Source organism: Haliaeetus leucocephalus, unplaced genomic scaffold, assembly GCF_000737465.1.
Source record: "Haliaeetus leucocephalus isolate CR32 unplaced genomic scaffold, Haliaeetus_leucocephalus-4.0 Scaffold92, whole genome shotgun sequence".
NCBI classification, from domain to species: Eukaryota; Metazoa; Chordata; class Aves; order Accipitriformes; family Accipitridae; genus Haliaeetus; species Haliaeetus leucocephalus.
Window position 1 is genome coordinate 2,032,426 of NW_010972528.1, and position 19,082 is coordinate 2,051,507.

Here is a 19,082-nt window from a genome sequence, read left to right on the forward strand (position 1 = left end):
TTTCTGAAGCACAAGAATATAGGTTATAGTTATGCACTCCACACAGCCCCATCAAAAAAATGACATACCTATCCACTCAGATGGCAGTCTTTTCAGCTCAGTACTGCTCTCCCACCCACCCCAGTGTAGGAGGTGGTGTACCTTTTCCAGCTTGACCTGGAACTCGCGTCCACACTCCATAGGAGTGGTAAAAGCATCCAGATCCTGGCCCCAGAACGCAAAGAACTTCTCAATGCGCAGGCTGCGGAGTGCGTAATAACCAGCGTTCCGAATCCCATACTTCTGTCCCATGTTCATTACCTCGTTGTACACGTGAAGGGCATACTGCAAAGGAAGGGTGAAACATAGAGCTGCAGACCAATGCCAGGAGAGAGCAACAGCATCTGACACCACCACGCATGTTACTGTGTGCCCTGCTGCTGGAGCACAAGATGTCTGCCGGACTAGAATGCAACACAAAGCAGGGAAACTGCCCCCGGTGTCTGCAGGCAGCTTTCTCATGGTACAAACCAGACATTTCATTACGCTGAGTCAACTTGGAAAGTGTTTCTGATTATGCATGCAAGCAACTGTTTTAATTAGCTAAAGCTACCGTGTACTCTTACCTCTATGGGGATATAAAGCATGAATCCAGGTTCTCCTGTGTGAGTGATACTCATCACACGGATGCCATTAGCATAGCCCACGCTCATCTCCTGCAGAATCAGAGGGGGTGAAATCATCCAAACTGGAACACAGCAAGGAGATCCAGAAGGAGCACAAGGCATAACGCAAACCACACCGGCCAGCCCTTTTGTCCCTTCCTCACTGCAGTTCACCACCGGCACATACTGTGGCAGGTGCACCGGCCCTGGTAAAGACTGAAACCCCTCAAAAACTCTTGACTGCTGAACCACAGCTCTCCCTAGTGACTACGGGCAAAGAATTTAAATTTAAAATTCAGACTTCTTAATCACTTCATGACACTTGGCAATAAGCCTTGGAACTAGGTCAGGACACAGGCTTGTATTCCAGATATGAGACAGAAACTGAAGAGCAGCTATCTGCTTAGCCTTTTAACGTGACAGGATACAATGACTCCCTGGTCACTGATCCTAGCTGCCCCTCTGACTGACAGCTTCATAGTTGATTGTATGAAATATGCCAAGATATCAAATGGCATCAAGCCTACAGTGAGTGGAATATTGAAAACAAATGCATAATCACCTATATATTTAGCAAGCAGAACCTAAAGAGAACTAGTTAAACTCCGCCTACTGAGTTTATTACCAACCTAGATCAGTAACTGCAGTAAACCTATATGTAAATCTAAAATTCCCCTCTAACTACCCAAAACATAATTCTTCCCCTCCTTCCACACATGCTTCGAAAAACCTAGCAGCGTGAGGAGGAAGGAAGCACAGTCACTCACCTTGCAAAAGAGAGAGGGAAAATGTTCTGGAGTTATTGGGGCATATGACAACTCTGACAAGACATCCACAGCACGGGGGCCGATCAGATTGAGAGCTAAAGAGGGGAAGTTAACAGTATTAGGATGAGACTGGAGAAGTCTTGCTCAGTGTCTAACTTGCATATGCACATGCCCCAGTTTCTAAAGTCTTAGTGCTTATTGGAACTAATAGGTACATTTACACTTAAGAATGGAGGAAAGAGTCATTAAACTCTCTCTCCTTAAAGTCCACAGGAAAGGAAAGCTATCTCCCAGCTCATGGCATGCTAGAAGGAAGTCTCTGAATTGCGGTGTTCATCCAGCTGTTTGGAAAGGAGACCCAGTCACCACTCTAGACACTTCAAACAATTAATTGGCATGCAGAACAGACACCATTTGTGATTTCAGGCTGTATAAGGAGGTCTACTTTCAGTGATTTCTTACCCGTGTACTTCCAGGTCACGTCTTCCATGGTCAGGTTGCTGTCATCAGGCAAGCGGTTCTTCAGCCAGGCCCAGCAATGGACTTGTTGGTCAGTAGGGGAAATCATGAAGAAGCTGGAACAGACAAATTGAAACCAAGAAACAATGAATGGACAGCCACAAGATGATTCAGTTCATTCTTTGTCCATGAACTACTGGAGCCATTCAGCAGCTTCCAAGCTAACAGGAGACCAAAACACGGTGGCTTGTGAAAACCACAGCTAGTCTCTGGATCAATGCCATCAAATCTGTCATGACAAGAAACCTCAGCCTTCAAGCATTAGCAGCAGCCTGGTGACAAGAAGTGACTAGAGAAGGAACACAGGCAGTTCCACAGAAAGTTCACAGGGTATCTCAAAAGTCACAATCATTTTACAGGAGGTGTTTGCAGGTCTTCGCCACCAATGATTCTGCCTACTCTGACAGTCAGAAGAGTGCTTGGTTCACACAGCAATTTCTTGTTTCAGCAAAAGTCTTTTCACAAACAATGGTGGTTATTATTAACAGTTTCCAAAAACAGAACTCCACTTGATATGTGAAAATGAGCTACTTGTTGTGTAAGTCTCTTTCACAGAAACTGCGTGTTAAAGTACATTATTGTCAGAGATAACATCTGCAGAAATGACTAGGCAAGGAGGAAAGCTACTGGTTTCACACAGAGAAGGACAATACTTTTAAGCAATACATGAATGCAGACAGAAGAGGAAGAGAAAGAAAAGCTGTTTCTAATTAAAGAGCAGGAAAGAAGAATGCTTTCACACCAATACAATGAAAGCATGCATAGAAAACAGTCCAGAGAAATAAAACCAACATTCAGCAGGGACATGGCCATGAAGAGGTTTTTTAAAATGAGAACTTTTTTTATTAAATGCCAAAGAGGGCCCAAACTGTTGAGTCTATGGATGAGATCCTGTGATCATGTCAGTTTGCACCAGAGAGCACAAAAAAGAATCACGAGACACTGCAGAGCTGAGAATTAGAGTACCCATACTGCAATGAAAGCTGAAATAATCAAAAAGTAGTATTTTCAGCACGCAATTCCAATGAGGAGATTGGCCAGGAGCCAATGAGGAACTGTTTGGTTTGCACTTTGAATGATTACCTAAATTAATAAACTCTAATGACTGCTGAAAACAATTTGTCTTTCAATTGAGGAAATTAAACATCTAAAGGCCTAACATTTTGTAGAAATCTATGTCCATCTGTAGTCCCAGAAAAAAGCATATTTTCCCCAATACTGGTAAATTCAGGAGCTCCCTCTCATTTGGGTTACTGAATTAGGAACATAAGAGGAGAATCAAGACTTTTCTTTGTTCTTTACAGAGGGGAAAAAAAGTTCATGATCTCCATTAAGAGGTTCTTAAAGGCTCTAACACCCAAAGGGTGATGGATAAAGATGCTGTCTGCATACCTACCTGCGTTTGCTCAACCGTGCTATGCTGCAGTCATTCTCATAACCTCCTTTCTCATTAAGCATGCCTGTATGCACAACATGCCCAACTGGCACATCCAGGTCATTTGAGAAGAGATACTGCAGACTCTCCAGGGCCTCATCTCCTGTGGACTACATGAATTGAAAGGGAGAGAAAATCAGACAAGCTCTCTGAGCAATACAAATCCACTGGGGCAGTGTAAGATCGCGTCAACGTCCTGGCCCAAATTCTTTCAATTTGTAATGATAGTGACACTGATGTCTCGAGTATAATAGTGACAATGGTGACATAGTGCCAGAGGTCAAATTCTATTTAAAGGCTAAGTTGGTATTTCTATAAACTGGGCCTTTGGCAGACAAAAAGTAATCTATGCTAAATACTGTGGTACAACCTGAATTTGGTCCTACAGCTTGACTTCCTCTGTCTATCCTCAATAGGACACATCGAATTTTGCAAACACAGTCAATAATAAACTAAGGTCACCTCTACCAGGCTGATGCTGTCACTTCCTAGGTACTCACGCTTATTTCAAACTTGGTAAAAGATGACATGTCAATGACACAAACCGCTTCCTTACAGCACTTGACTTCGGAACCCACAATATCAAACCAGTCTGGTTTATAAAAGGTTTTGCTCTGATCCAAATCCAGCAGATCTAATGTAAAGAAGAATCAAAGGGACAATTCATAAACTGGATGAACTAAGATCTTACATAGACCAGTAGGGATGCACTAGGCAGAGGAAAATATGATCTCACCTTTCCCAGGTGGGACAAAATACTTGACTCTTTCAAATCCATGCTTCTCCATCCACCTAGCTCCTTGTGCATCCAGACGGTCATACAATGGTGAAGTACGCAGCTGCCTGCCAGTCTGGAAGTCCCAACGGGGAACTTTCAGATCACACATGAGGGCTGCAATGGTCACAAATATCTGTTATTAGGCAAAGTGATTATCTGAAATTATCTTCCAGATTATCAATACTTACTAATATCTGAACCATTAATAAAATTCCCTCAAAACAGTTCTGACCTTCCTTTTCTGTTTTTGAAAACCGACAAATCTGTTTTGATCCATTTACAGCTATTCAAAATCAGAGTAACAATATTTGCACAGAACATTTATATTTATAGATATTTATGGTCTCATGACAATACTGTCAAGATAACAAAAACTCTCTATTTTTCATGAAGTCATGTTGAGTAGCATTAATTATGCATGATCCTTCCTTGACAGCGCACTATATCAGACACTTATCATTTTGACAATACTAATGCTGGAGTAGGCAGCCCACAGCTACAAGGATCATCTAATTCAGCTTCTTAAATATTGGCAGTTCAGCCTTTTCTAATTACTGAAGCTTTTCCAAATGGCTCCTATACCTTTTCAGCCAATATAGAATATTCTTATTTAGAAAACAAGTACCCTAATAAATGTTTAGCATCCTCCCTGGTTACCAGTGGGGCGTAATAACCCAAGGATGTTTGAATACTTCTTCATAAATGTTAAGTTTCTAAGTCATAAACTGCTTAAAATTGAAGATAAGCCGAATATCTATTGGTTTTGCTTCATAGCTAATTATTTAATGATTTTATTGGCAGTATCTGGTATTGGTACTCCTGAAAGAGTGGGTAGAGGGAAAAATAGATTAGAACGGCAACATAACACTGCAGAAATTGAATACAGTACTTATCTTGTAAAAACTAGAGTGATTCTGTAGCTATCAAAATTGAGATTTGTATTGGAAAGCAACTGCAGAATAATGTCAAGAGTATAAAGTGATTTTTCTGGAAGGAAGGTCAAAGCGTAAGGCTTTTATTTCCTGGATATAGCAGGGCTAAGAGCTTACCCAACTTCTCTGCTTCCACCCAAACACATGTTTTTAGTTTAGACTCAGTATTCAAATAATTGTTCCTGTTTTGCAACTTGTGGAGCACTTCATACTTCTATTTGAATCTTGAAAAGAAGTTGTCCACTTTACCTCAGGACAGATAAACAATAGGAGGAAACTAAGTATGGCTTTAGACAAGAAAAATGACACCTGAAATCTTATTCTGCAACGTATTTATCACGAACTTTGACAGGAGAAAGCAGAATATGCCTATGAAGAGTTCCTGAATGATGTAAGATAACCGGATCACATACTAGTAGTTGGAAGTGATGGTGTTTCCACACTGTAATGATGTGCAAAGTATAACAATGTTTGAGACAGCCTAATATTCCCAGTTAAGATCTTGGCATTGTTTTATTAGGCTGGAGTCCTATACAGATACGCAAAAATTTCCACATACCAGAGGCAAAGCACAGGAATAGGAGAAAGCATGGTACCAACGGCCTTTCTTTAAGAAAAGTTAATAAGAACAGCACTAATACAAAAAAACCCCATCCTTTCCCTTCTCCTGGGAAGAGGCTGTACTGCCACAAAGGAGGCCAGGAAGAAGGAAAATGGTTCTCAGACAGATGACAGAGGAGAGACAGTGCATTAAAGAGGAGAATCTTGGACATCCTGGCCAGCACTGAATGCAGAGACCTCACTTACGCATTACTTCCATCACACGGTGTCGGAGGAAAGTGCGACTGCTCTGAAGGGCACCAAAACGTTTCAAATCCAGAGGCCAGACATTTTCTGATGGATACCCATTTACCATCCACTCTGCCAGGTACCTGATGGAAGAAGTAAAGAAAGACTGAGATATCACCCACTGTCTTAAGGGAAAGAGTCTACCTTTGAAGTCAGAAGCAAGCCAATTTGGACACGACAATTTATTGCAGTAGGGAGAGAGAAGACAACGAACATGGTATTCTAAATACTAGCAGAATGTGGAAGGCTTCCCTTCACAAAACCCATCCACCAGATTTCCAAATTATTAATTTCCCATTAGGATGAAACATATAGGGCAGCAGGAAGTTAAGGACATGTAAACGAAGCCAGAGCCTGGACAGGTAGCCTGGCTGACACTGTGTCAAGTCCTCAGGCTACGCTACAAAAGGAGGTGCTGAGTACGTTTAGGTTGGAGTTAGGAGGCTGACTGCTTTGTCATTTTTCAGTACCTGGTGTAGGCTCAGCCACAAACCATCAGTGACAGCATTCATTTCAGCACGAGGTGCCAGCCAAGTTATGTTTAGCTACACTTCTAGCAGTGAAGGAGGAAGGCATGCTCCAGAGCTAAAGGACAAAGGCAGCTCAGACCAAAGCAGAGCAGAAGGATCTGTTCACAGTCAGCAAACAGAAAAACAAAGGGGTTTGAGATCGATAATTAAAAGTTACATTAGCAAGCTAAGCTGCTTATCTTGAGGCTGTAGCAACAAATGGACAAATAATGCTTTTACCTTCAGAAATTATTTTGATTCTTAGAGAATCTCACCACAAAGATTCTCTATATTTTATATGACAAAGAAAAAAACCCAAGAGTTGCTTCCCTGGAGAGTTAAATTATTAGACAATAGACAGAAACTAGTGGAGACAAACGCAGATACTAACACCTGCCATGAAAAATGAGCAGTTTAAGAAGGCTGTATGGCAGAAGAGATGCTGGGTTGCCAAAATCAAATGGCAGAGGGACTGATGATCATTCTGCAAGAAACTTTGCTGCTGGGATCACATTTACATGCCTGTCAAAGTACCTGCATTAACACAGGTATTGGATTTTCTGAGAAATTATTCCACCCCTATCTCACTGGCAGAGGAGAGTCTTTAACAGTCTTTAACTGGCAGCACTGGCATCACATATGCGGTGCTTCATCTGCAACAGTTTCTCTGAAAGCAGAGTGAATCTAACTGCTGTGTCAACTTGAATGATCTAAGGACTTCAATCAAATAATAAAGGGGACCACGGAGTACAGAAGATGAGGGAATATATGCTTTGCTAAGCTTTTATCTCTTCCTAGTAGATAAAAAAAAAAATATCAGACCAGTTACCCAGCAGGCTGCTGATCACCGAGATGTGATGCCTAAGGAGAGGTGTGCAGGATAGGAGGAGAGTCCAACACAGATTTGGAATACACGCAGGAGAACATAATCAGAACATGGCAACTGCTCCTCTCCTTCACTCAAGTTGGAAACGAAAGAGGAGTCTTTGTCAAAGAGGAGGTGAGAAATACTGACCAAAACATTCTAGACGGATCACCTGAGCAGTCTCTTTTCTTGGTTAAAACCCTACTTACACACATAACAGTGATAAACCACTTACTTGCCTGCTCCCCCACCATATGAGATACCAGCTGAGTTCATGCCAGCCAGAACGAAGTAACCCCGCACGGTGGGCGACTCTCCCATGATGCACCGCATATCTGGTGTGAAGGACTCTGGGCAGTTCACTAACTGCATGATCTGCAGAGCCTCCAAATCCGGCATCCTGCGCAGAAGGGCACTCAGAAGTGGTTCTAGGATCCAAGACAAACAAAAAAATATAAAAAGTCACAGCCTTCAGTCTCAACCCATTTCAGCTACTTCACCTTCGAACTGGACAGCATGACAGAGGCATGCTGTTATCTGAACAGATGGAAACTGCTTCCATGTTTCAATGCAGTCGCAGGATAAACCATTTACCTGCTGGAATCAAACTACTTGAAACGGATCACACAGCATACCATAAAAGCAGCCATACTGATCCAGACCAGCAGCCCAGTATTGTTTTCAACAGTGCAAGAGCGTGTTCAGTTTTGTTAGGGAAAACAATATGAATAGACATCAAATAGATATCTAGCGAGGAGTAATAACAGGCAAATCTATATGACGCTTGTCCCACGCACTCTGCCAGCCTGCACTTACCATCAGCTCTGAGGATTTCCTAAAAACCTGATATATTTTCCCTATTTAGTAATCCCTAAATCAATCTCTCTTCTAAGGGATCTTCCCCAAACTCATGAAAACATCCTACAGATGCCAACAAGGAGTTCCACATATTTAGTATTTGTCGTATGAGGAATCATCTCCTTTTGTTTCGAAATTCACACTCAATTTTTGATGCTTCCCAGCTGGCATAATAAAAGAGACAGTGAACAGGAGATCCCCATCTATCCTGTCCACCTCATTCAAGATTTCACAGACCCCTGTTTATTTCCCTTCTGTCATCAATTTTTCTCAGCCCACTCAAGTCATTCCTCGCTTGGAAACTGTTCCAAGTTTTGATCAGCTTCTTGCTGCTCTTTCATCAGGCCTTCTCCAGTCATATGATACCCTCTGGAGATAGAGAGCCTAGAACAACACCTAGTATCTGGCAAACCAAGGATTTAGTGTTGCATAATGATTGTGTTTTCTGCCCCTTTCCTAATAATTGCTAACTTGTCTTTTGCTTTGACTGCTACTGAGCTATCTTCACAGAACTAATAAAACCCCAAGGTCAGTTCAAAGCTCATCATTTTCTATGGTGAAAATTAAGACCATCCACACATACCCCCATGCACTTGCATCACTTCACATTTATCCTCATTGAATTTCCTTGCCACTTCATTACCCAGTCATGCTGGAAAGGTCCTTCAGCAATTCTTCAGTCTGACATTTGAGAGCATTAATAAAGGGAGAAGCTATCTACTTTGTTTTCTTGTCCAGAAGTTACCTCTGCAGAGTACTCCAGATAAAAGCCCTCAAGACACAGCACTAATAACACTCCTCAGCTTTACACACAAGCAGTACAATAACCAGATTTCATATTACCTATGAAGTTACAAACAGAAACAGTCTTTCTGACCTGCTCTCTCCCCTTCCTCTCTCATGCATTAGAACTCCAGACTGAGAGCCTGTAGTTACAGACTTTTTTTTCTTATTGATAAAAAGAGGGATCAGTGTTAGATTTGTTCTCATAACCAGCTCAACATTTAAGCAACTGTACAGGCTATTTTAAAATCAAAAGGTGTTTCAATGAGAGAGATCAAAGCAGTAATGCAAGAGCTCAAACCACAGAAATTGCAGCCCTAGAAAAGGATCAAATACTGGCTGAGTAAGCTCTGACTCTGCTCATCTGTTTGGTATGTTTGAACTGATAAAAGAGTAATGCTGGAACATAGCATGCAGTTGATTCTGAAACTTGGGCAATTTGTGGGTGCCAGCAAGCAGTGCCTTTTCATTTCAGCAGTACCAAAAAGGAATTGGGTGCAGAGCTTGAGCAACTCATTAGTGAAGCTATTATCCTCAAGCAAGTCTGTAGGCATCTATAGATCTAAAAAACTTTTAGCATATGCCAGCACAAAACTGCACCGTATCCTGGCTTCGCCCCCCGGAGTTTAAACTTTTATGGTATCGATATGGTATCTCATAGAAATGAAGGTAGAATTAATCAATTTGACCTAGGGAGTAGCTGGAAGAACATACTACCACTGCAGAAAGAAATCAAGTGAAAATCCATCTGTGCCTAGTCACAGAGGCATGCACATTCACAAGGGATGCAAAGAGCTCTGACACAAGGGAAAACTGGATCCCTGGAAAAAAAGGCAAATTTTAAGATGAGAGGGCATGCATAAACTTACCAGGCATAAAAAAAAAAAAAAAAAAGGAAGGGACTCACAGACCATGCTGTGTTCTTTCCTACAGAAAGAGCCCTCCAGGTAAAAGTACATACAGAATATAAAAACAGAATAAAAAGGATACATAGACAAAATATATTTATATATAAAAAGGGAAGAAAAAGACAGAACATTTGGAATATAATAAACCACCACTGTCAATGGTGGGATAAAATCTGGGAAGCAACAATACCAAGTTCTGCCCACAAAGCAACCGCCACCGATGGAAATGCACTTGGCAGTCACTGCCGAAGATTGCTGCAGAAACAAAATACCACTGCTACATGGCAGGTCAACAGCGTTGATCTACAGTGTCACAAGAGGAGCAGCATGTGGCACTGACAGTCAAAAATCAAATGAAATGGCAGAAGAGTGCTGAAAAGTTTATGTAGTACCTCGCAGCACTAGAGGAAATTAATATATGCTGAGGGTCAGCTAGTGTTTTTAAACATTACACAGATACCAATGTAGTCCTTGGTAAGGGGTTTTACGCAAATTACTGACAAATGAAGAGATGAATGAATTTGAGAGAACTTTCATCATTCCCACACCTTTCAGGTAAAGGCAGACGCATGCTAGCTGGTCAACAGCAGCCTGCATTGTTGCTACCTCTGCCTTCTGCTGAAGCCACATGTTTCATTGCTGTGGTTATCTTTCCTCCCTAACATACCAAAATGATCCCAGTCTTCTTGAAGGTTGTGAATCTCCAGCTGGTTCCGTCCCTCCGTGAAGAGGGGTTTGGGGTTTTTCTCAAAGCCTCCTGAGAGGATGCCACCTTGCCAGTTGCGTATATAGATCCTGCCATCTGGGTCTACAATAGCTGCAGAGGAAAGAAAAGAGGTGGGAAGGGAATTGAGAAAAGGGATAGCTGTCTCGGGCTGTTGTTCCACAAACACCAATGATGGGGTCTGGTGACAGGCTGGGCCAAGCTAGCGGCCTCCTGACATGAGAAGGGACAGACTCAGTCCCCCAACCCCACACTTTCACACCATTCTGGTTCTCACATGACACCTTGGTGAGCCAGTTTAGATTACTAAGCCAGCACTAACTCCCATCACAACCATGCACGTTAACTTCTGGGCATCACAGTAAACTGAATTGAACCTGAAGAGCACGCAAGCCAGCAGGACAGTGTTACCAGGAGCAGGAGGACACATGAGGGAGTCAGATCCCTTGTGGCACTGATAAGCTATTATACTGGCTTAGTTCCACTGGAACTGCACCCAAGGCCAGACCTTCCACCAGCAGGTGTCCTGCCCTCCCCCTCTTTCTCTTCTTATATTAAGAACAGTTTATTTTAATGGGGATGCATCACTGATCCAGTTTGCTGCAGGCCACCAGCACAAACAAGGTGGGCAGCACTGGGGTGAGGACAAGCAGTCAGGTCTGGATTGCTTTTACCAGTGGTAGTGTCAGCTTGAAGCATTTATGATCCTCCACCTGACATGTTCCATAGCAATTTTTATCATGTACAGAAAAGCTGTGAATATATATATGTGTGTGTGTGTGAATATATAGATATATATGGGGTTTTTTTAATTACTCAGTCAAGTAAAAGTGAAGGACTCAGGGACCCTGGTCAGAGAGCTGAATTCCCTGGAGAGTACATACATTACTCACTAGAAGCAGAAACTCTTGCTAAAGAGTGAGAGTAAATAAGCAAAGCTTTCTACTTCCCAACCAGTTTTCAAACAAAAGGGCTTTTCTTTAAGATATCCAAAAGCCAGAATATGGGGGAGGAGCAATTACCTCAAGTGTTTGGTTGCCCCTACAGCTCATAGACATGTAAATGCCATTGTAAAGCCTTAGCTTCTGTTGAAGGAAAGGAATAGATGGGCCATTTGGGGACAGCAGCCTGCAAGGAAAACATAGTGCCAAGGCTAGCACCCTTTCCAGCCCACAAATGCAACAATCAAAGTCTCAGACACACCTACTAGTCAAGCTAGAGTCAAGGTCATTCTCCTGCTAAGATGACCAACTCTGAAAATCAATTTCTGCGCCGAAAGCTTTCCCCAAGAGTAAGGAAAGAGATTCTACCACTGAAAGAGGATAGTCAAAGCAATTCAGCTAGAATGTATGTCACAGACCCAAAAAAGCTGAGAACTGATAGCCCTTAGTTGGCCTTTATGTCATAAGCCATGCGTTGCCTTGGAAAGGCAGATATAATTCACCAAGAAAAGTGAGGTAGAGCTGAAGAATCCTTACTTGGTAAATTGCTTGCCAAAGGTTCCTTCAAAGGATGTGTCAAGAGGTAGAAGTGTTCACAGGCATGGAGTGGGATATTGACTGGTTCCTCCCCAGAGTGGCCCAACTCATAGGCCCACTGAAATAAAAAGTGTATGTTAGAATACAAAAGAAGAAAACTAACTCCAATAAAAAAAGACAGGACAAAAGCACAGGTCCTGTCTGTGTGTTTGCTTTCATAAAAGGCCAAATAAGATTTGGTTTAGTCCCCTAAATCTTAAACAGACACACATTTTTTCTCTTTGCTTAAAATTTGAACTGTTTAGGACAAAGACTATTTTTCTGTTCTGCACATAAGATCTAGAAAAGTGGGGCCCTGACTCTAGACTAAGAAGTATCAACTTACAATACAAAAGCAAAGTAAGATCTGTACACTGAAGTCAACACTAGGCTCAGCCTCTAGAAGCAGAACAGTCAGAATTTCAGTGCCTGTACTGCTAAGATGTGAAGACCCCATACTAACAAGAAAGCCAGCTGCTAGTTGAGAAACAGGAATTATCAGATGTATTGTCACAGTGGAGAGGACATGACACTAAGGGGGGGAGGAAAAAAAAAAAAAAGGAATTTTCAAGGGCGGGGGGGGTGGGAGGATGGGTGAGAGAGAGAGAGAAGGGTAGAGAGACTTAACTGTCTCACTAAGAGCCAAAGCAAAATTCTTCCTGTCAGAAGGGTGAGGTGCACCCCCCTGGAAAGAGACCATGGGCAGAGCTATACCAACAAGCTGCGGGGTGCTCCTTAGCAGGTCAACACCCAGCCTTTGGTGCCAAGCAAACAGCAAGCACTGCTCTCCTCCTTCACACCCCTGCTGGTCTAAGAAGCTGAATAACATGACTTTGATCTACTCCAGTAAACCAAGCCAAAGCACAAACCATAAAAAAACCCAACCAACCAACCAACCAAACAAAAAAAAAAGCAAAAACCAAAAACTCCTGAGGAAAGTGAACGTGTTCTTAACCAAAGGGAAAAAGAAAGAAAAATTTTAGTAATTCAACCTGGCCAGCACAGTTGACAAAGTACTGGCATTGAATCTGTCCTCTGTCGGTCTCGACTGCAGTCACACGACCCTTCTGGACTGAGACATGACTGACACTCGTCCTTTCATGAATCTGGACACCTGAAGAGGACATAAGAAAGTCAGTATACCACAAGCCTTCCTTCTAATGTGTCAGGCTGCTAACATTTAACCCTTAAACTCAACCTCAATGCTTATTTTCTCTTTAAGACAAAATTTCTATTCTTGACCCAGTAATTCTTAAGTGAAACCCTGTGATTTGTAAAACATCATGCATACAGTTTGTACTTAATTTAAAGGCTGAAACTGTGAAGAGTTACAGTATTCTTTCCCATGTGACAATCTGGGTGATAAATAGAGCCTAGTATCAGCAACATGAAAAAGAGTCTCAACTATGGATTTCTTTCCATTACCATTCCTCTATGTGACAAAGTCTGTAGTTTCAGGTGACAAGTCTGCTTCTTTTATGGGAAATCAGTCATTTTGTGAAAAAATCAATTAAAGGTATGCAAAAAAAGCTGGACTAAAAGAAACTAAGAGAGGTTACCTTCCTAAGTTGCTTCTACCAATCTGATGGACTTTCATCCTTAATGAGCTTCATCTGTTATCACATCTAACCTTTCTCCCACTTTTAGACCACTCCAAATTTGCCAAAGTGCTGGGCAAACAGCATTTATTAGTACACTTCCAAACCCATTTCCAAAGCATATGTGCCCAATGAAATATTCCACGAGGGCTCAGACACACCTTTTCATTTGTAGGTAATTAAAACTCTTTTGAAGTGTAATTTTGAGTCAGGTCCTATGAAGGATTGTTTTTATGATAAAAGAGCGTGTGCTTATTCAGAGAAATATGTAACCAGTACGGACAACAAACTGGTGCTTGATCTATCACAGCAGATCTGTAAAGATTCAGTAGGTTAAAAAACAAATCAGCCTGTTTTTTAAGAAAAAGTAGATTTTAAAGAATCTGAACCTTACAGAAATAACCAAGTTTTGGTCTTCAGTGCTCAGTTAGAAAACCAAAAGACATACAGAACATAATTTTCTTTTATGTAAAGAAGATAACTATCATGCAGGACAGCACTCTGTAGATAAAAAAACCTCATACCATTCCGCGAGGCAGCCGTTGCCAGAGCCAGACTCACATTGGCAGATGACACAAGTGCATCTTCTGGCACATACATGGCCCCCACAAGGTCATGGATGTTGATCAGTGGGTGGAGCTGTGCCACTTGCTTTGGGGTGATAATTTCACAAGGTATCCCCATTACACTGCCACAGAACATAAGAAAAATGCCGTCATTAGTCTTGCAGGAGAGCTGGTGCAAACTTAAGATCAGTTTTATTTCCTGCTTATACGTACTTCAGTGATGAAGCAATGCGTTTCAGAGAGATTAGTCGATCCTGAGTCTGAGCCAGTGAAATAGAGCCTGTCTTCACGTACCCTATGACAATGACCAAAGTCAAGTCAGATTTGGACAGGATCTTGCATACCTTTTAATCTCAGACCCATTGCTTTAATCGCAGACCCATTGCTTCCACTACTCAGGAGCCTGGAAATCCCAGATCCCCAAATAACTTTAAACACTTATCAGCTAGTAATTAAAAACTGCATTAGTCAACTTTTCAAAAAAACAATTTAATTTTGATTTGTGTTCTCTTTCTACTACTTTTACTCATGTTTATAAAAAAACCCTTGAACTTCACACATGGTACCTCTTAAAAGAGAGAGGTTACTGGCACAAAAAGTGATCTAATAACTACTCAGAAGAATAAAACTTCAACAACTAAACACAGACATTTTGTGACTCCACCACTTGCGATAGATTAATACTAATCTTAATTACAGGCACAGTTATTAACCTCTGTTGAGTCTGACATATATCACAAGTCCTTGTCAGCAGAAAACTTTCAGTGACCAAGTCCTTCCTATCAGGTACATGCCTGAGCATTTTGGAGGGAGAGGGAGAATTTCAACACAATGTTTTCTTGTTATTTCCAGGGTGAGACTAGAGTAAGATACCTTGCTTTGCCCATGTGCTTCTGTTAACCACCACCTTTTTTTGAGAAGTGAATTGGTGCAGAAAATGGGCCATTTGCTCCAGTCACTGCAATACACTTTTTTGCATCTTTGTGAAAATTCACCTAAGTTTGCCCAAGCGACAGACAACATAAAAATTGTCCAAGTTTGCAGGTTGTCTGCCTTGGTTTGCCCATCTGACACCCTTCTTCCCATTCTTCTGACTACATTAGTAACATCCATAGTCCAAATGTATCATTTCTGAATAGGAACGACCAACTCTTAAGACACTGTAAAATTACCTTCGTATTTCAGTGTCAATACTTCGATTGTTTCCCAAAGATTACTCCACGATTACACTTCCAATACCTGTTTTTACTCCTGTCTCTTGTTCCAGCTGCTGGTAGAGCTTGTTAGAATAGTCTGCCATCTTCAGCTCTATGGACACAGGTCTGGCCGTGCTCACAATGCCAGCACAGAAGCGAGTGGTACCAGCAGCCAACCTGCAAGAGAAGTTGCAAAGAAGGCCTCATCTGGCTGACAGGCAGAGAGATGAGCACCCCCCGCAAGGCTGCTCAAGCAGCTCTGCTGAGAGCACAAACCAGACAGCAACCTTTCCCCTAAACATATCAGACCAAAGTTGGATGATGCAGGGATAATGCAACCTCTAGAATGCTTTTCCTTTAGCTCACTTCTGAAAACACAATGTATTCCAAAGCCACTTCTCTTTAACTAGTCTTAAACACTGAATTTTTTCGAAGAAAGCAGTTTAAAAGAAAAAAATTACCTTATGCTTAAGTTGACCTGCCTACCTGATCCTTTCTTTCTCCAAAGCAGGATTTCCCTCAAATGAAAATCACCGTGGATTTGAAGCGTGCAACTTTGCAGTTTACAGAAAGAACAAGTCCCTCTTACTGTGCAGCAACTGCCACAGATAGGTACATATATTTCTTGTCCCTTTTAAAATTGCCCTTAAACCACTGTCCATCTAGCTATTTGGTGAAGGGATGCTGTAGACATATAAACCTATTAAAAACTCCCTGCAGCACAGACACAGGAAGACAATTAGATTTAAGCATCTCCCTCACAACCTGCCTCCGCAATACTTCCAAGTCATCTTTCCTGCTGCTAAAGCAATCCTGCATTTTTCCACTTGCCTATGAAAGCCTTTGACAAGACTGCTTTTGGCCGAGTGTGTCCATATTCTCTCAGAAATTCAACCTAAAAAATCAGTTGAGTAAGGTATTCTTTTTGCTACATCCTTACTCAATGACATGGTCTTACCATGCTATGCATACTGTGAGACGTTTCTGCTAGTGCAATGTTCTTTTCCCCTGAGCACGCACACAGACTGAGCTTGTACAGCATCTAACTCAATGAAGATCTGTAACGGGGTATTCATACCCCGCTCCAAGCTAGTAAAGGTTACATTCCCTTAGAAATGGAGCCTAGCACCCAATTTCTCTTGGAAGGACACCACTCAAAAGGTCTCAGATGAGACTACCCAACTTGCAACTATAAAGAACCTAGCATTACCTGCTTCCCAGCCATGCAAAGTCAAGGAACCACAGCTAATTATTCTTGAAGGCAGCATCAGATGGGAAGCTCTAAGCTCGATGGCAAATATTCTCAGTTTGGCTCCCATTTAGGGTGTTAGAAGCTGCTGCAATAAACACCTCTTCAAACCCCTAAAGCCTTAGCACTGCCTCATACCTAAGGTCCCCAAATTGCTTAATGAAAATGACACGAATATACCTCTGAAACAGAAATCTAAACAGTTAAGGGCTGCAGAGTCAGCTTTCAACAGGATCTACGTACTCTGCCACAGACTGCAGATCCAATCCACAGAGGAGTGCACAAGGACGTGAACTCAGCCAAACTGTAACGGCCTTAGCTGTTTTACAGATGGCAACTAAATACTGCAACAGACAAACTACATAATCCGAGGCTTTAACCATCTTAGAAGGCACTGTTTCAATGATGTTTGCTTATAACCTCCACATCTCCCGCAATCTCTTTTGAGCTTTGCTAGTGGTGTAATGGTTCATATACGTATCACATCCTACTTCTAGAGATCGTCAATAGAGGCTGAATGATTTACACAGATTTTTAGTTCTCTTAAAATGGTCCACCTTTGCCAGCTGCATTGTGTTTTACACGATTACCTGCGATTATGCCAAAGCAGATGGGTATCTCCCGAAGGAACTGCGGTCCACGGCAAACCCACGCCAGGGCAAAGCTGTCCTGATGGGAACTGCAGCCCGTGGAGGACTCACACTGGAGCCCAGTACTGATCATACCCACCCCCCCATTCACCCGCTGATCTTCTTGGAGCAGTGTAGGAGACCCTGGAGTGCAGGAGTGAAGTTGAGCATAGGAAAGGAAAGGTGGTGTTCTAATGTTTGGATTTTTGTTTCTCACTACCTATTTTAACTAGCATGAAATGAAGTAATTCTTTAATTATTTTAATTCTTCCTAAGGCAAGTCTGTTTTGCCCACGGCAATAACTCATAAGCATTCTCCATGTCTTTATCTTAACCCGCGAGCTTTCTGAGCCTACCTCCTCCCCATGTTGCTGAGGAGGAAAAGTGAGTGGCTGTGTGGGAGTTTGGCCCTTAACCAAGGCTAACCCACCACAATCATGCAAAGGGATACCCTTCACCTTGCAGGTCTGCCCTGTGCTTGAGAAGCAGTACCAAGTGTCATTACTAATGTTCAATATAAGCTTATTCGTGGGTCCAAGAGGTAGAAATAACACATTACAGCATATGCTGCTATGTATGGAAGTCCTGTTTCTTTGCTTTTGTTCCCAGAAATCCTTACCTGCCCTGCTCAAGTAAGACTATATCCTTCCAACCCATCTTGGAAAGGTGATATGCCACGGAGGTGCCCATGATTCCACCACCGCAGATGACAACCTGTGCCTGTGCTGGCAAGGAAACCGGGTAAGGTTCTGCTGTACTTGAGGTACTTCGCCGGGAGCAGGTCATTCTTCTCCATTTCACGTTAGCTGCTCGCCACTGGACATCTGACAGTAATCGGAGAAACATCCCAGCAGCTATTTGTCAGTTTTCTTAAAGCACCACCTAGATGTGTTCAGACGTTAACTGAGTACCACTCCTTCTAGGAAGGAAAAGACGAGAATCACATTACCACTTATCTTATAATATACAAGGTTGGCAGCGGCAAACATCACATGGTGCGTCAGGTGTAAGTGGACATGGGAAAGCTGATGAGTAAATACACAGGAGAGCAGTTATTCAGTCCTGAAACAAGAGTCTTGCTATTAAAATTTAAACTTGGATCATAACACGGGTACAGAGCATTACACCTTTGTTTTTGACGGCAGCGTAACTTGACAATGAGCAAAGAACCAGGCAAAAGCTGGAAAAGAACGGCAAGAACGCTCTCACACCAGCAACGGGTGGATCAGGGAAAGCCAGCAGGCTCTGAAAATCTTTCATAAAGGCTGACGTTAACAAGGCGCAAATAAGCTTGATTATTAACGTTGCCAGGCCTTTACCTGAGGAAGGAAACAAAGTCTGTGATCAGAGCGACTAGAACAAGGAACTAGAGACACGCTCTCCGATAGCCTTAGTTTTACCACAGGACGTTACCCAGGACCTCGGACTGCGGTAACCCCGCAGCCCGGTGACCAAAGCTGGAATTTAACACTATGCCTGCGCTAAGCGGGTTACTGCTGCAGGCTGGCGGTTTCTCTTACCCGCAGCCTGCCGCACGCCACAGATCCGTACGAGAAGGCAGCACAGCGCCTGACGGGCCGCCACGCTTCCCGCTCCCACCCTGACGGGAAGGGTGTCAGTAGCGGGAAGCGGGCCGGCAGCAGCGAAAACCCCGCTGGCAGCCCCGGAGGCGGGGGAGCCGCCGCCTCGGCCTGCTTGCCTCCGCCGGAGCCCCCCGACCCCGGGGAACGGGGCAGGCCCGCGGCCGAGCGCTGCG

The 19,082-nt window shown here is 42.7% G+C and overlaps 2 protein-coding genes across 6 annotated transcripts in view; one reads left to right on the forward strand and one right to left on the reverse strand.

The window, feature by feature from the left end:
- The window catches only part of ST3GAL2 (ST3 beta-galactoside alpha-2,3-sialyltransferase 2), a 15,240-nt gene extending 14,881 nt beyond the window's left edge, over positions 1–359 (forward strand). For both annotated transcript variants that reach the window (XM_010584182.1, XM_010584190.1), the window contains exon 8: positions 349–359. The gene's annotated coding sequence lies outside the window, so the exon portion shown is untranslated. The remainder of the gene's footprint in view (positions 1–348) is intronic.
- The window catches only part of PDPR (pyruvate dehydrogenase phosphatase regulatory subunit), a 25,669-nt gene extending 6,664 nt beyond the window's left edge, over positions 1–19,005 (reverse strand). Inside the window, exons 1-17 of one of the 4 annotated variants that reach the window (XM_010584154.1) lie at positions 18,847–19,005; positions 17,946–18,242; positions 15,492–15,625; positions 14,466–14,547; positions 14,211–14,374; positions 13,081–13,202; positions 12,050–12,167; positions 10,515–10,664; positions 7,534–7,726; positions 5,883–6,007; positions 4,102–4,257; positions 3,866–3,999; positions 3,327–3,475; positions 1,874–1,986; positions 1,412–1,506; positions 606–695; positions 142–324 (exon numbers count right to left, since the gene is read on the reverse strand). In XM_010584154.1, coding sequence (XP_010582456.1) covers positions 142–324; positions 606–695; positions 1,412–1,506; positions 1,874–1,986; positions 3,327–3,475; positions 3,866–3,999; positions 4,102–4,257; positions 5,883–6,007; positions 7,534–7,726; positions 10,515–10,664; positions 12,050–12,167; positions 13,081–13,202; positions 14,211–14,374; positions 14,466–14,547; positions 15,492–15,625; positions 17,946–18,172 — 2,235 coding nt within the window. In that variant the 5' untranslated portion in view covers positions 18,173–18,242; positions 18,847–19,005. Of the gene's footprint in view, positions 1–141; positions 325–605; positions 696–1,411; positions 1,507–1,873; positions 1,987–3,326; positions 3,476–3,865; positions 4,000–4,101; positions 4,258–5,882; positions 6,008–7,533; positions 7,727–10,514; positions 10,665–12,049; positions 12,168–13,080; positions 13,203–14,210; positions 14,375–14,465; positions 14,548–15,424; positions 15,626–17,945; positions 18,246–18,846 lie in introns of those variants that run through there. The other 3 variants (XM_010584146.1, XM_010584161.1, XM_010584170.1) reach the window with 3 other exon arrangements.
- Positions 19,006–19,082: the final 77 nt, after the last annotated feature.